The sequence below is a fragment of the Ranitomeya variabilis genome, chromosome 1 (assembly GCF_051348905.1).
Source record: "Ranitomeya variabilis isolate aRanVar5 chromosome 1, aRanVar5.hap1, whole genome shotgun sequence".
NCBI lineage: Eukaryota > Metazoa > Chordata > Amphibia > Anura > Dendrobatidae > Ranitomeya > Ranitomeya variabilis.
The window spans coordinates 449,428,505-449,444,792 of NC_135232.1; the positions used below are offsets into that span (position 1 = coordinate 449,428,505).

Consider the following 16,288-nt stretch of genomic DNA (forward strand, 5'->3'; position numbering starts at 1 on the left):
AGTCCTTCAAGCGCATGGAAGTCACACAAAATATTAAATATGATTTTAATAGCACCACAACTTCATTCACCAATGTTATGCAACATATATTTGTATTTTAACCCTAGAACACATGACGTTAAAAATATACATATTAACGTATTGGGGGCCTTTTAGGCCCCCATGCACATAATGCAGAAAAACACACTTAAGGCTATGTTCACACGCTGCGGGTTTTGCTGCGGACCCGCAGCTGTTTTGCAGCTGCGGGTCCGCATCCTTTTTCCATGTAGGTTACAGTACAATGTAACCTAATGGAAAACAAAACCCGCTGTGCCGACGATCCTTTTTTTCTGTGGAAAATCCGCGTGGATTTTCTGCAGAAAAAAAGAAGGACCATGTCACTTCTTGGTGCAGAATCGCAGCGATTCTGCACCCATAGAAATGCATTGAACCGCTAACTTCCCGCATGGGGCTGTGCCCACGTTGCGGGAAGTTAAGCGGATAATGTGCGGGTGGTACCCGGGGTGGAGGAGAGGAGACTCTCCTCCAGGCCCTGGGAACCATATTTGGGTGTAAAAAAAAGAATTAAAATAAAAAATCATGCTATACTCACCTCTCAGCGCTGCCCGCGGCGTCCGGTCTCAGTTGCTGTGCCGAACAGGACCTGTGGTGACGTCGCGGTCACATGACCGTGATGACGCCGCGGTCACATGACCGTGACGTCACGAAGGTCCTTGTCGGCACAGCCGCTTGCAGCGCCGGGGAGATCGCGACGTCAGAGGGTGAGTATAGCCAATTTTTATTATTTTTTACATTACTATTGATGCTGCATATTGCTGCATATGCAGCATCAATAGTACAGCAGTAATCCCGCAGCGGAAACCGCGGAACAAACCGCGATAAATCTGCAGGGATAACCGCAGCGGGTTTGCCCTGCAGATTTATCAATTCCGCTGCGGGATTAACCCGCAGAGGAACCCGCAGCGTGTGAACGTGGCCTAAATAACTTTCACAAGTTTATTTCAAAATTGCTCAATAAAATATGAATAGTGGACAAAATTTTAATTATAATTTTTCACAGAAAACACCAAAAAATCTTTTTTTTCCCAAATTTCACACAAAGACATGAAAACACACAAAAATGCATAGACATCTATAGCATACTAGCTGCAGCTACATTTTTATTCTAACTTTCTTTTCTATTATATTAGTCTTCCAAACAATTCTGACATGTTATTTTTTTCAGAAGAGTGTTCTTTGCAAACAGTTTCCTTACAAGTGGAACAATATCGCTCAGTTTTCCTATCTATGTTTCTTGGACACATGAAACAACGCATTCGTTTTCTTTCTCCTGGCTCTGGAATAATCTGAAACTGTACGCCACACCGTTTCATTGCTTCTTTAGTTTGCTTTGGCAAGCATTTCAAGTCGCGTTGCTCTATCATGTGAGGCATTACAAGTTCATGACAAAGGTCCTTCAAGAATATGCGTCTCCTGTCCCTCCTCTGTGCATGAAATTCCGGATGAGTTTCTGTATAAATAATGAATGAATTTAGGGCTGCTACATCAAGCATATTTGAAAATAGTACTACAGGCCATCGTTTTGTTTGCCTCTTACACGAATATTCTCCCACCATCTCATCCATTTTATCTACACCTCCTTTTGTTGTATTGTAATGCAGGATGATTTCTGGTTTCAATTTTTTGTCATTGCTGTCAACACTGCAATCGTGATGCATGGTACTGAGTAAAATTACAGATTTCTCCTTCTTCGCCTTGTAAGATACCAAAGTCGCTTTGTTATTGAATCCAAAGACACTCTCATAAAGTGCTCGCTGATGATTGTGTTTGAGTGCTGCTGGAATTTCTCGTACCAACAAGTGTAATAGCTTTTGCAAGCAGAAAATTGCCTAGTTCAACATTGGTGAAATAATTGTCCATGGTAATGTTTCTACCTGAATTGAATATTGGAACAGCAAGAGTTTTGACTATTTCAGACCCCAGATCCCAGATCCCACTATTTCAGACCCCAGACAGCTCATTACTGTGTTCCGAAGGACCTGAGGTGATCATGGCCTTATCACTCCCTCCAAAAATCGCATGACATCCTCACATGTTATTATCCACACCCTGGCCCCTCCACCAGCATTACTGAGTACAAATAAAGTAACTTGAGACACAAACACTACTGAGAACATGATAAAAATAGCGGGGGCCTAAAAGGCCCCCAAATTCATACAGATGTAGTTTTCACCAAACAAGCATTGTTACACCATAATGCCTATGAAAAAAATTATATGAACAACTGGATATTATCAACAACGAAATACTTGAGGAATACCTGGAGTTTCAAAATTCTAACTAAAGTAATTTTGCAGATAATAGCAAAAATGTAAGCATGGGGGCCTAAAAGGCCCCCAATATGCGTTCTAGGGTTAAGGTAATTATTTGTTTGAATATCACATTACTTTCTGTGGGCGACAAAACTTTTGTCTTGCAAAATCTGACCATTCTGTGTCCATTAACTGATCAATATTTCTGCACTGATGCCAATTTATTTTCTTAACCTAAACCACATTTTGGAGGGTTTCAGCTTTCAAAAGGATAATTTATACAACTAATGGATGAATTTAACGTCAAGTTATAAGCTTTTATTTACATAACATAGATAAGTGACATAACTTCTGTCAGGGAGTGTACACACAAGTCACCATCTAGAGATCTACTCTTAATAACTATTTGTTACACTTGGTACTATGGGTAGGTACACACCTTCAGTAAATGGCAGTACTTTGGACGCAGCACATGTCCGCTGCATCTAAAGCGCTGCCGTCTATTGAACACAGGTGAATCTGTATGTATTCATTGAACCGTGCAGAATCACCGCGTCCAATGCATTGTACATTGTACGGGTGACATTTATCTTGCATAGACACAAGATAAATAGACATGCTGCAGTCTGGAAAGACGCGCCGCATGTCTGTCTCTGCAGGTGAGCCAAGGGCATATGTGCACGCATAGTGGACATGGGATTTCTTGAAATCCCATCCACTATGATGTAACATCTGGACTCTGTGGATCGGATGCTGCACAAGTACACAACGTCCAACCCACAGCGTTTACTGATCGTGTGCACCTACCCTAATGCACCAAGCTAGCAAACAACTGCAAGACACACATCATGGGCCCTCAAGCCATATGCGCTACACGTTGGGGACCCCTGGTCTATGATATGTTACGACCAAAAACTGAAAGTGAAATGTAGTGAAGTTAAATCTACAGTGAAACACGGTGGTTGAAATGTCCGTATGTGGGGCTACATGAGTGCTGCTGGTGTTCGGGAGCTACATTTCATTGATGGTATAATGAATGTGGTGCTCTAAATTGAAAGAGATGATGCTACTATCACTCTGTGCCCTTGGTAGACCTGCACTTTTGCAACATGACACTTATTCAAAACCATCATCTAAGGCAATTGATGAACAAGGTGAAAGTGGTTCAGTGGCCAAATATGTCTTCTGATCTGAGTACAGCTGAACACCTATGGAGAGTTCTGATGGTACAAGTTGAGCATCACTCTCCCATCAGGATCTAGGCTCATAAAGAGGTTGTTCTTCAAGAATAGAAAAAGGTAGAGGTTGCAATATATTGCCAACTTGTTCATTCCATGTCTAGAAGGTCGGCCTTAAAAATCATGGAGGTCATGCAAAATACTAGATGTAGTGTTTTTGATGTGGGGTATATTCATTTTTGCACAAACTAATTTATGTAAAACTGAAGATTTTGAAATAAAAGTTAGATTATTTTATTAACCTTATATGCATGTTATTGGTTAAAAAAAAGTCCTATGCAAATCAGTCTTGCCAAAATTATGCAAATTGTTCTCGTGTTCGTGATTAACATCTTATTTTTCTGCTTTTCAAAGAAGGTGTACTCATTTATGCTGTGCACTGTAGTTGTCAATTGTCCTGTAATGTCTGTGAGGTTCTAGGAGAAAGGAGAGACCTTCCTGATTTCCAGAATTGATGGCGGAATCCTTCTGCAACCTACAAGAAAGCTGCTCTTAAAGTGAACCTGTCAGCAGTATTGCACTCAGTAAAGTACAGACACTGTCAGGTTTGAACTTGTTACCTGTAAAAAAGACATCTGTCCACATAATCAATCACACTCCAACCTCTCCACCATGGCCAAGATCAAAGAGCGATCTAAGGACACCAGGGACAAAATTGTAGACATGCACAAGGCTGGGATGGACTACAGGAAAATAGGCAAGCAACTTGGTGAGATGGCATCAATTTTTGGCACAATTATTAGAAAATGGAAGAAACACAAAATGACTGTCAATCTTCCTCGGTCTGGGGCTCCAAGCAAGGTCTTGCCTCGTGGGGTGAGGATGATTCTGAGAAAGGTCAGAAATCAGCCCAGAACTACACTGGAGGACCTAGTCAATGACCTGATGTCATGTGGTTTGAGGGAGAAGCTAGATGCACAACGGGAAGAGGGTGCAGGAGCCCAAACACTAGGAAAGGGGAGAGTGCAGACCCCTAGGCAGATCTGACAACACCCTGTCTGTCCTTACGCTCCTAAATAGGTTCCGCACCTATCGCCAAGCAGGAACCTAATCCCTGACTTCCACTAGTGATAGGCCCTGGATAGTGAGGGGACGGAGTAAGCACTAGTTAGCCCTCACTAGAACTAAAGACAAAGCAGGAAGACAAATGAGGGAATGCACTTAGCTTGAAACGACACAAGAGAGCTCACGTCAGCAATCCTCCAAGAGGCTCCAAGAAGAAACTAGTCGACTTCTAGCACTTCCATCAGACAGAGGTAAATACAGCTATTACCAGCACCTTGCTGAAACAACTAAAGGTATTTAATCCTCCAGCAATGATGTGTTAATCAGCAGCAGATGGTGGAGATCACTGCTTGGTCCTAGAGGGAGAAGGATATCACTCCACAGCAGAGATGCAAGATCCAGAAAGCAACTTGGTGAGAAGGCAACAATTCTTGGCACAATTATTAGAAAATGGAAGAAACACAAAATGACTGTCAATCTTCCGCGGTCTGAGGCTCCATGCAAGGTCTCGCCTCATGGGGTAAGGATGATTATGAGAAAGATCAAGAATAAGCCCAGAACCACATAAGAGGACCTGATTAATGACCTGTAATACCAATAGTAACAAACAACGCCACCATGGATTAAAATCCTGCAGGGCGCACAAGGTTACCCTGCTCATGCCAGCATATGTCCAGGCCTGTTTGAAGTTTGGCAATAACCATTTGGATGATCCAGAGGAAGCATGGGAGAAGTACATGTAGTCAGATGAGACCAAAATAGAATTTTTTGGTATCAACTACACTCACAGTGTTGGGAGGAAGAAGGATGAGAACAACCCCAAGAACACTGTCCCAACAGTGAAGTATGGTGGGGGAAACATCAGACTTTGGGGATGCTTTTCTGCAAAGGAGACAGCATGACTGAACCGTATTGAAGGGAGGAAAATCTTTGGAGGGAGCTGAAACTCAATGCTTCCCAGCGACAGCCCTGAAACTTAAAAGATCTGGAGAAGATCTGTATGGAGGAGTGGGCCATAATCCCTGCAGCAGTGTGTGCAAACTTGGTCAAGAACCAACTAGACACTTCTGAACTCTGTAACAAAGGTTTCTGTAACAAATATTAAGTTCTGTTTTTCCATTTTATTAAATACATAATATACTCGTGTATAAACTGAGTTTTTCAGCACTTTTTTTGTGCTGAAAACGCCCCTCTCGGCTTATACAAGAGTCAATTGCCCCAGAAAGCCGGCGGGGGAGCAGCGGATCATAGAGGCAGGAGCCTGCGGCTGTGGATAAAGCCTGTGCCGCTGCTAAAGAGAAATGAATATTCATTTCTCCTATAGCACACACAGTGACATCTGCAGCCGCTGGCTTCCAGAAGACATCCAACTCACCCTCCAGCGTGCCCTCAGAGCATCTCGTTGGTCCCAGCGCCCTTGCAGCACCTCGTTGGTTCCAGTCACACATACTAGGACAGGACGAGGGGAGCCATGCATACCAGGACAGGGATGAGGGGACAATGCATACCCGGCTTATACTCGAGTCAATACGCTTACCCGGTTTTCTGAGCCAAAATTAGGTGCCTCGACTTATACTCAGGTCGGCTTATACTTGAGGATATACGGTACTTATTTCATGCAATAAAATGCAAATTAATTATGGAAAAATCATACAATGTGATTTTGTGGATTTTTTTAAGATTCTGTCTCTCACAGTTGAAGTGTACTTACGATAAAAATTAGAGACCTCTCCATTCTTTGTAGGTGGAAAAACATGCAAAATCGGTAGTGTACCAAATATTTACTTTCCCCACTATATATACAGAAAAATATCCTTAGTGCAGCAAGATAAATACTTTCTTATATCAATATAATCCAGTCAGATGCTACATATGAAGCTCTGCATTATTATACATATAAAAAGATATTCCATTATTGTGCCCTCACCACATTGTGTGTCTCCGATACGGTTGTACATGAAAGATGTAAGGGAAAGATAGCGAGAGTTTTAATGACCCAGTACAAGGCAGAATTAGTGGATCCTAGCTTCTAAGTTCCAAGAGAATTGCCAGAAGAAAGGCGCCATTGTAATGCACCTGCATTGTGTATGTCACGACAGTGGGAGAGTGTGAATAGGTGCAATGTGTGACTGCAGAACCAACTTTATATTTCTGGGTTATAAAATAAAGAATTACACATCTAAGGAAACCCAGATCACACTGGTAACTCACAGTTTCCCACATTTCCTCTCTGCTGGCAGTTATGGAGTCATTTCACTCCATAATTAAGCCACAAATGATATCGCTAACTCTGTAGCAAACCTTTGTTGTTTCATTATTACTTCTAAAGCCGTAATAGCTGTAATTTTCTTCCCTAGCTTTCTTTCAGTCGGTCGTGTTTTACAAGTATGCACACATAAAATGGAGAGAATGACTGTAGCAGAATCTTTCTCATAAGAAAGCATAAGGCATATTAACAATAAAACTACGCTTTTATAAAACAATGGACAAAATAATGGGAAAACTGGACATCATACTGGCATTGATTGATAAAAACGTCTACCTTAAAAAAGCTTCAATTTTTTGAGTTAGAATGCTGCCTTACAACTTCTGAGCTATGCATAGTAAGATACTGGACCTTTCTTCAGGAACAAAAGCCTTCATTCACTTGAGAAATGATGAGGGTGGAAGTCTACTTTGTATTGTGGGCTAAAGACTCACAATAAAGTATTTTAGCTATGGTGATTGGGGAAGTCATTTATTCACAGATTTAAGAGAAAGTGGAGATAAGAAAAAATTCCAACACAAACTCTATGGAGGCATCATCAGCCGATAATGGTGTTTACCATTCAGCCATCACTCAATTTAGGCAACATAGCGGTTGGAAGAAGGCTCGTTCACACTTTTTCAGTGTCTTTCTTTCAATGTTCTTTTTATTGAGAGAAAATTATATAACAGTCATATTCAGGTAAAGTAACAAAATTCAGTAATTCAATTGTATTACAGGAAAGATGAACGGTCAATATTTAGCATACTGTGAATCTGTAATCTTTGGATTAACAAAAACTTTTAATTTTGTTGAACAAATAAATTGAACATCAGAGGGGGTTAAGAGCAGTAGAGAGAATGGAGATTAAAGTTGGGGGGGATGACTACAAGAGAGTGAGAGGGAGGGAAGTTGAAAGGGGGGGGGGGTTGTAGTAGCACCTTGGGATGTTTAGATACTTATGGCAAAATTGCAGAGAAATAGGGAGACTGTGCCCTAAATTGTGTCCAGGATGTCCAGATAATATGGAAGTTAGCAGAGGAATGATTGACTCTTGCTGCCAACTCCTCTATATGGTATATTTGTTCGATTTTGGACAAAAGTTTATGTGTGGTGGGTAGGGTAGTTGAGTTCCAATTTGTCGGGATCAATGACTTCCCGGCTGCCATTATAAATTGAGCTAATTTAGTAGCATACCTATCATTTGGCCAGAGTGGGAGGTTTAAAAAAATATTTTCAGGTTTCAAGATGGCACGTTTGCCTAGCAACTTATGTATAACTGAGGATACCTCATTCTAAAAAGGACGAAGCCTCGGACAGGACCACCAGATGTGTATATAGCTTCCATCATTCGCTCCACAGCTCCAGCAGTTAGTGGCTGTGGCATGATGCCATCTATGAATCCATTTGGGTGTGATGTACCATCTGGTAATAATTTTGAACGAGTTTTCTTAGATACGTATACAGTTTGACAGGCCATGGGAGTTTCTGTAAATCTGTTTGATCTGTGATTCAGAAAAGGAGATACCCATGTCCCTTTCCTATCGAGCTATATACGACCTTTTCATATATATATATATATATATATCTATCTTAAGTAGGGACTGATTTATTGTTGAAAGAGTTTTGGTAGGGGTTTTTGTCCTGGCACATAAGATCTCATAGGAGGTTAAAGGTCTATTGCAGTGTCTTGTTTGAAAAAAAATGATCAGAACAGATCAGCTTATGGAACTTGGACACAGTTCATACTGGCAATTTGCAGCCATGATGCTGTGACTAGTCAATTGTTCATTGAATACAAATGGCAAAAAAAAGAGACAATTATTGAAATTCATCATTATCCTTTTGAGTATTCAAATGTTTTCATACTGCAGGACTGACAAGCTATTTCCAGTTGCTGTCCTGGTATATGGTTTCGGTTGTAATTTCTATTGCACCGATTTCTGTAACTTCCAAACAGGAGTTGTTCTGCGGAGAGTGCAACTCCCAAGTTAAATCTTACCATTCTGGACTTAGGTTTCGGGTGTGCAGGATGTGACGACACAATATTCAATGGTGCACTGGGGCTGCAAATTGAGATTATGGTTTGGCTTTTATTCTAAGTCGGGATAAAAGACAAGGCTTGTTAGAGAGTCGATATTGACTTTTTGGATTGCTACTTCCAATACATGGCACTAGAGTTCTAGTCCTCTATGAAGAGACAATTTGCATACGTGCTCCCATTCCTCAGGGATGATGTTTGGTTTTGGTACATCGCTCTATACATGTTATATTTCCACAGGTATGCTGCTATTTACAAAATTATCTTGGTACTGGTACCAGTACCAACGCTTTTTGCAACTTAACATATAAAATGAAATTGAATTAATAGCTTTTCATAGAACCAATTCAGTTTTAACAAGTAACAAATGGGATATCAAATTATACTGATACCTTCAGATTTAAATATTGGTTTTAGTTGAAGTAATGCTTCCCTCAATATACTATATCTTTTTTACCCCTGTTTTACTTTCGTCAATTAAACCACTAACCGCGAGCCTGTTTTCACCTTCATGGTCAGGCCAAATTTTACAATTCTGTCCAGTCACTTTATGAGGTAATAACTTCATGATAGTGGTAACATTTCTCCTACATGAATTGTGTTTATTTGTGGAAAAAAAACAGAAATGTGGCGAAAATTTTTCAAATTTCAAATATCCCCTTTAATCAGTGAGTCATGTCACACAAATTAATTAATAAATAAATAGCATTTCCCACATGTCTACTTTACATCAGCACAATTTTTGAAACATAATTTCTTTGTTAGGAAGTTATAAGGATTAAAATTTGACTAGCGACCATTTCCAGTGACTACCTCTTGAAGCTCATCAAGAGAATGCCAAGAGTGTGAAAAGCAGTCATCAAAGCAAAAGGTGGCTACTTTGAAGAACCTAGAATATAAGACATATTTTCAGTTGTTTCACACTTTTTTGTTAAGTATATAATTCCACATGTGTTAATTCATAGTTTTGATGCCTTCAGTGTGAATGTACAATTTTCATAGTCATGAAAATATAGAAAAATCTTTAAATGAGAAGGTGTGTCCAAACTTTTGGTCTGTACTGTGTATATCCGGCATTGGTCGAAATGTTGGGAAAGTGTTAAATGGACTTACCACATATCCCTTTTCTACTAAATTTTAGTAATGCCTCAATTTCATAATAAAGTTTACTACAATTTAGACATATTCTGGTAAATTGACTTTTTGTGACATTGAGCAATAAGTTTTGGAAAATTACAGCTGGAGATGGCAATTAAGTTGTGGTCTATGGGCTTATTGTATGTCCTACTAAAGTACTCCACATTTTCTTAATAAATTATTAAAATGGAATATCAGTTTCCATTGTGTTTAATGATTATATAAAATGTAGGTAAAATCATTTATAATTATATCAGTTAAAAAACTGCAACGACACTCGAGTAATTATGAGGATTATAGTATTTTTGACCATTGTTCTATCCCTAGCTCAGTGAGATTGGATGGAGAATGTCTGTGAACAGCAAATTATAAGTCTAGCCACAGATTCTCAATGGGATTTAGGTTTGGACTTGGCCATTCAATCACATGAATATGCTTTGATCTAACCCATTCCATTGTAGTTCTGGCAGTATGTTTAGGGTCGTCCTGCTGGAAGGGGAAATTATGCTACAATCTCAAGTTTTTATGAAACAGCCTTTCTGCAGGATTGCCCTGTATTTACCACCATCTATCTTCCGATCAACTCTGACCAGTTTCCCTGTCCCTGCTGAAGAAAAACATTCCCGCAGCATGAAGCTACCACTACCATGTTTGACGGTGGGGATGGTATTTTCAGGGTAATGTGCAGTGTTTGTCTTCCGCCACAATTAGCATTTTGTGTTTAGTCAAAAAAATTCTACTTTGGTCTCTTCTGACAAGAGCACCTTTCTTGCTTTCAAAAATAGCTTTCTTCTTGCCACTTTTCCATAAAGGCCAGATTTGTGGAGCATACGACTAAGGGCTGATGCACACAACCATAAAAATTGGACAATTGCTATCTGTCGTTTGACAGATAGCACTCATCCCCATATTATTCTATGGGGCCATGCACAAGTCCGCTTTTCGCAGGTTGCACGCATTGCATCTGTATCGGATCGCACTCGGCCATTTATGCCTATGGGTCTGTGGAAAAATATCAGGCTAGACGGATGACAGAATAAAAAAGATGGAGAATTTTTTTTCTACATAATTTCCACATCAGAGAAAATTGTATGATCACATAAGAGCTTAAACAGTGTGATTAGCATATTTGGCCATTTTTTCTCGGATGAGAAAAAAATGTTACTAGCCTAATAGTAGTCCTGTGCACAAATTGTCCCACCTCCCACAGCTGTAGCTCAACAACCTAACCCTACTTCACTCTTCTGCACAACTTTATCCCTCACCTGTCTGGTGAGGTTGGTTAGTTTTCATGATGCTATGATGCTATTTGATTACTAATTTTCTCAAACAAACCTAAGGCCTTCACATAACATCTGTAGTTATACTCAGAATAAATTACCCACAGGTGGACTTAATTCACTAATTATGTGACTCCTGGAGACAATTGGTCACTCAATTTTATTTAATGGTATCAGACTATAGGAGCTAAACAGAAATGCACGTCACATTTTTTAAAATACCGTAATTAGTACACCATGTATTATTTACTTTACACTTTACAAATACTTGCTACTTTGTGTTAATATATCTCATAAAATCTCAATAAAATACATTTAAGTTTGAGGGTTTAACACGAAAAAGTATGGTAAAGTTCCCAGGGTATGAATACTTTTTCAAGGCACTAAGATTTACATTACATATACACATCGTGAGTAGCCAGAGAAGAAAATCAGGAAAGATCTAACCTCACATTGTAGAGTGGCATTACTAAAATTCTCACCTGTGCAATACTAAGAAAATCCTAAATACATGATCTGTTGGGGGTCCCATGAGAACTGGAGTTTGGCAAACACTGCTGTAAATTAATGTGAACGTGCAGACTGCATACCTTAATCCTAAACTCGGAACACAGAGGTAAAGTGGCGTTGAACTCTCCATAGTACAACTTCTGTTTGGAACTTACAGCATCAGTGCAATAGAAATTACAACTGCGACTATGTACCAGTACATCAATTGGAAATAATTTAACAACTCATCAATTCCGGTACACAATTGCACAATCTAAGTCATCTGATTTTAGGGTTATGCTACATTTTCTGTATAGACTCTTCCTTGTGACATTGCTAGCTGGTATTTTAGGTTTCTGCACATCTAAATTAGATCGAGAGGATTGTACTATATATTAATCTACTTTTCTGGTTTATACCTGGTCACTAAGCACGCACAAACAGAGTTAATGTTTTATGGGTGCATTATTTTTTGTCTCTGATGTAATGAGACTTACTATTTTGCAGCTATTGTGACTTAATAAAGAAGTGTTAATTGTAGTTTCCCCTTTTGTATTCCAATGTTTTGATATAAAAAATGCATACTATGTAGGATGATGGCGACCTTAACAGATGCTCCAATCGCAATGATGGATATTCAGTTTTATTGGGAACAAACATTGCTTTTGTCAGTCATTATTGAAAACTTGATAGATACCCACATCCATTTGTCATCGGTATTTATTCAGCTTAGATGAAAATATGTATACTTTTTTTTCTGCAAACTCTTGTGGATGTATAAAGTGATACTGATGAACAATGTAGACCAAAGCTAGGCAAAGTGCGGCTTGCAGGCCACATCCCGCCCTCTGGCTGTTCTAGACATAGACCATGCCATGTGCCGCACATCCGCCACCTCCCACTTCCCAATGTCACCACTATCTGCATCCTTAGGTTGCAGACAGGGGTGAATACATTGATGAAGGACGGAGCCTTCTTTCACCAATCAGCATGTGTCACAGCAGGCGCGATGAAAGGATTTCCTTCTGTCTGCTGTGTCACATGCTGATTGCGAAGATCAATGAGTTAGTGCAGCGGAGACCGGAGCAGAGTGCCGGGGGAATGGGAGCAAGATGAGCAGGTGTTTTTTTTCCTTCATATCTGTATGGCATGTTTCCATGTATATAGTGGGCTGTGTGGGGGTTCATCCTGCATATAGGGCCCTATGTGGGGGCTCAACCTGCATACAGAGAGGCTATGTGGGGGCTCACACTATATATTGAAGGCTATTTGAGGGATCATGATTTATATAAGGGCCATGTGGGGGTGCACACTATATAAAGGAGGCTATATGGGGCGAATACTGCATATAGGAGGCTATGTGGGGGCTCATACTGTATATAGGGGCAATGTGAGTGCTTCGCCATGACCTGTTCTGCTCAACTCTGACCACTTTGGCAAAGCTAGCCGGGACTGATATAAGAAAACCAAAAGTTGCAAAAATTCTGGGATATTTTAAGTAATTTTACACCAGAATTCTGCTTCATTAATCTGGGCCAAAAAGTCAACTAGTTTTTGATTAGTATACTATTTTCTAGAGGTTTGTACTAACACTGATTTTTATTTAATTCATATTTAAGTACCGTATGTAGGCAAGTGGCAGATTTATGGTGAAAATTTTGGCTTCATACATCTGAATAAACTGGTAGAAATCCTGAACTTTGTGGCAAATTTACTATGTTTGAGCACACAATTATTTAAATTACCCAACGGTACAGTTGTCATAGAAATGATCCTAAATACTGTAGAAATTGACGGATGAGCTGTCATTTCCAAATCAGGTAATATATGTACAGTATAGGAAATGGCCACATACGAAAAGAAATATCAAAGTTTACACATTGGTTGTAAATCATCATAAGCACATTTAATTCACCAATTTTGCAAATAAATATCATTTAAGGGACATGCCGAGTAGTTTGCATCCGTAAGCATCTGCTTTCTGGGAGTTTTATTACATTGCAGCTACTCCTGCCAGTGTATGTGAAAAGTGCAAGGACAGTGCACAGACTGCAGATGAGGTGGTGATGTCAGTATTCACACCTGTCTTACAGCAGTGCTGCTGGTGGACATTATCCGACAACAATGTATGGGAAAGCCTGTGCATTACTGTATCAGCATTGCTGATGAGAATTTACAAAATGTCATCTAAACAAGGCAGAGAAATCTGCAGATTGCCAATTTATGCTGTAGCGGATGTCACCCTTTGCAATGCATAGATCATAACCCAACATAAAGCTATACACTTACCCTCTCCATTTCTTTGAAGTCCTCATCTAGCTTGGTGCCTTCAGCTCCCCCAACCTTCTCGCTCACTTTCTGTAAGAAAATTAGAACAAATTATAAAAACTTACTAAGACTAAAAAGTGCTCTAAGCCTTAATACCAAACAATTACAGTATACACAATCGTGTATAAGAATTCACTTGGTTTAAACAAACCTTTGTATTGGGCTTTTCTATTATACTTTTTGTCTGATTGTTCCACTCCCGATTGCGGCTTAGAAATACTGAGGTAAAATACTGAATACTTTATTAATTCTCAGATTAAATCATGGATCATTGCAAATATGGCTTATTTTTTCATTTATAGGGAAACACAATTTTCATTTTCTAATTATAATATACTTGTTGTTGTGATAACTGCATTGACGACGAGTCACATCAACATGAATTAGGCAAATGAAGTCCAGAGGTTCTTTAGCGATTCATTCCAGGATCCTCATCGTTAAATGTGCATGACTCATATGTATAATAGAGCCACCAAGCAACATTTTAGATGCACAGAGACTACTTAATGGTTGTGCAGTGGCTAACACACATTATACATCAGAACATTAAATTACAGGAAATTATTTTTGACACTCTTTACACTTCCCTTTAATGAAATGTGCAGATTTTTACATTTAAGTAATAATGTCCCAGCAGGAATATGATTAACACCATGTAAAGCTAGAAAATGAGCAGCCATTTATACTATCAATGGTTTATGCTGATACTACTTGGCCAGAATTATATCAAAAATACATTTTACACTCTTATGGCAATTTGTTTTTCAGAGAAAGGTAGTCCTACAAAGTACACAGCTCAAAAAAATAAAGGGAACACTAAAATACAACATCCTAGATATCGCTGAATGAAATATTCCAGTTACAAATCTTTATTCATTACATAGTGGAATGCGTTGAGAACAATATTATGATCAATGTAAATCAAAATTAATATCCCATGGAGGTCTGGATTTGGAATGATACTCAAAATCAAATTACAGGCTGATCCAACTTCAGTGGAGGAGATGCCTCAAGATAAGGAAATGATGCTCTGTAGTGTGTGTGGCCCTCACGTCCCTGTATGACCTCCCTACTATGTCTGGATATGCTCCTGATGAGGCAGCAGATGTTCTCCTGAGGCATTTCCTCCGATATCTGGATTAAAGTGGATGGAACGATACATGATGTCCCAGATGTGCTCGCTTGGATTCAGGTCTAGGGAACGGACAGGCGAGTCCATTGCATCAATGCCTTCATCATTCAGGAACTGTTCACACACTTCAGACACATGAGGCCTAGCATTGTCACACATCAGTAGGAACCCAGGGCCTACTGCACCTGCATATGGTCTCAGAATGGGTCTGTGGATCTCATCCTGGTACCTAAAGGCAGTCAAGGTACCTCTGGCTAGCACACGGAGGACTGTGCAGCACTCCAAAGAAATGGAGGAAATGTCATATGTTGTTAAGGTGGGCCAGTTCCTTTAGGAACAATAGGATACAACACAGGTCTCCAACCTGTAGCTTGAGAGCCACATGTGGTTGCGGACCCGTGATGTGTGGCTCACGGCTGTTTGCCAGCGTGGTGCATTAAAACCCGGTGTAGCAAACAGCTATTAAGAGTACAACTCTAGATGTTGACTTTTGTGTGTAGCCCTGCACAGAAGAGAAGATCTGAATGGGGGCAATATTGGAAACCATGGAGCTTAGCATACTGCCATGGTGTGATTTCAGTGTAAAAGCTTTGGCTGTCATATCAGTATTAAGGGGATCTGGGTGTCAGTACTGTGAATGGGGCAGGAGCTGGATGTGGCTCATGATCCTCGCTGAGAGATGAATGTGACTCGCAACCCTCTTTCATAGCTAAATGTGGCTCTCAAGGTCAAAAAGGTTGGAGACCTCTGGGATACAGCCTATTAAAAGCATATTAAAATTCCACGGCCCAATCCTTCTTCCCTCCAACCTCCACAAAGCTTTAGAATTAATGTGCAACAAGTCTGCTAAAATCCACAGGTTTAGCTGACATTAACCTAATGCACAAATTATATATTTTCTATGACCAAACACAACAGATCTGGAGACCTGGTTACCTACATATACAGTTAGGTCCATATATATTTGGACAGAGACAACATTTTTCTAATTTTGGTTATAGACATTACCACAATGAATTTTAAACAAAACAATTCAGATGCAGTTGAAGTTCAGACTTTCAGCTTTCATTTGAGGGTA

General features: G+C 39.8%; 1 protein-coding gene across 1 annotated transcript in view; it reads right to left on the minus strand.

Annotated features, from left to right (window-relative positions):
- SH3GL2 (SH3 domain containing GRB2 like 2, endophilin A1) overlaps positions 1-16,288 on the minus strand; it is a 270,857-nt gene that overhangs the window by 73,941 nt on the left and 180,628 nt on the right. Inside the window, exon 2 of the mRNA XM_077249925.1 lies at positions 14,040-14,108. Coding sequence (XP_077106040.1) covers positions 14,040-14,108 — 69 coding nt within the window. The remainder of the gene's footprint in view (positions 1-14,039; positions 14,109-16,288) is intronic.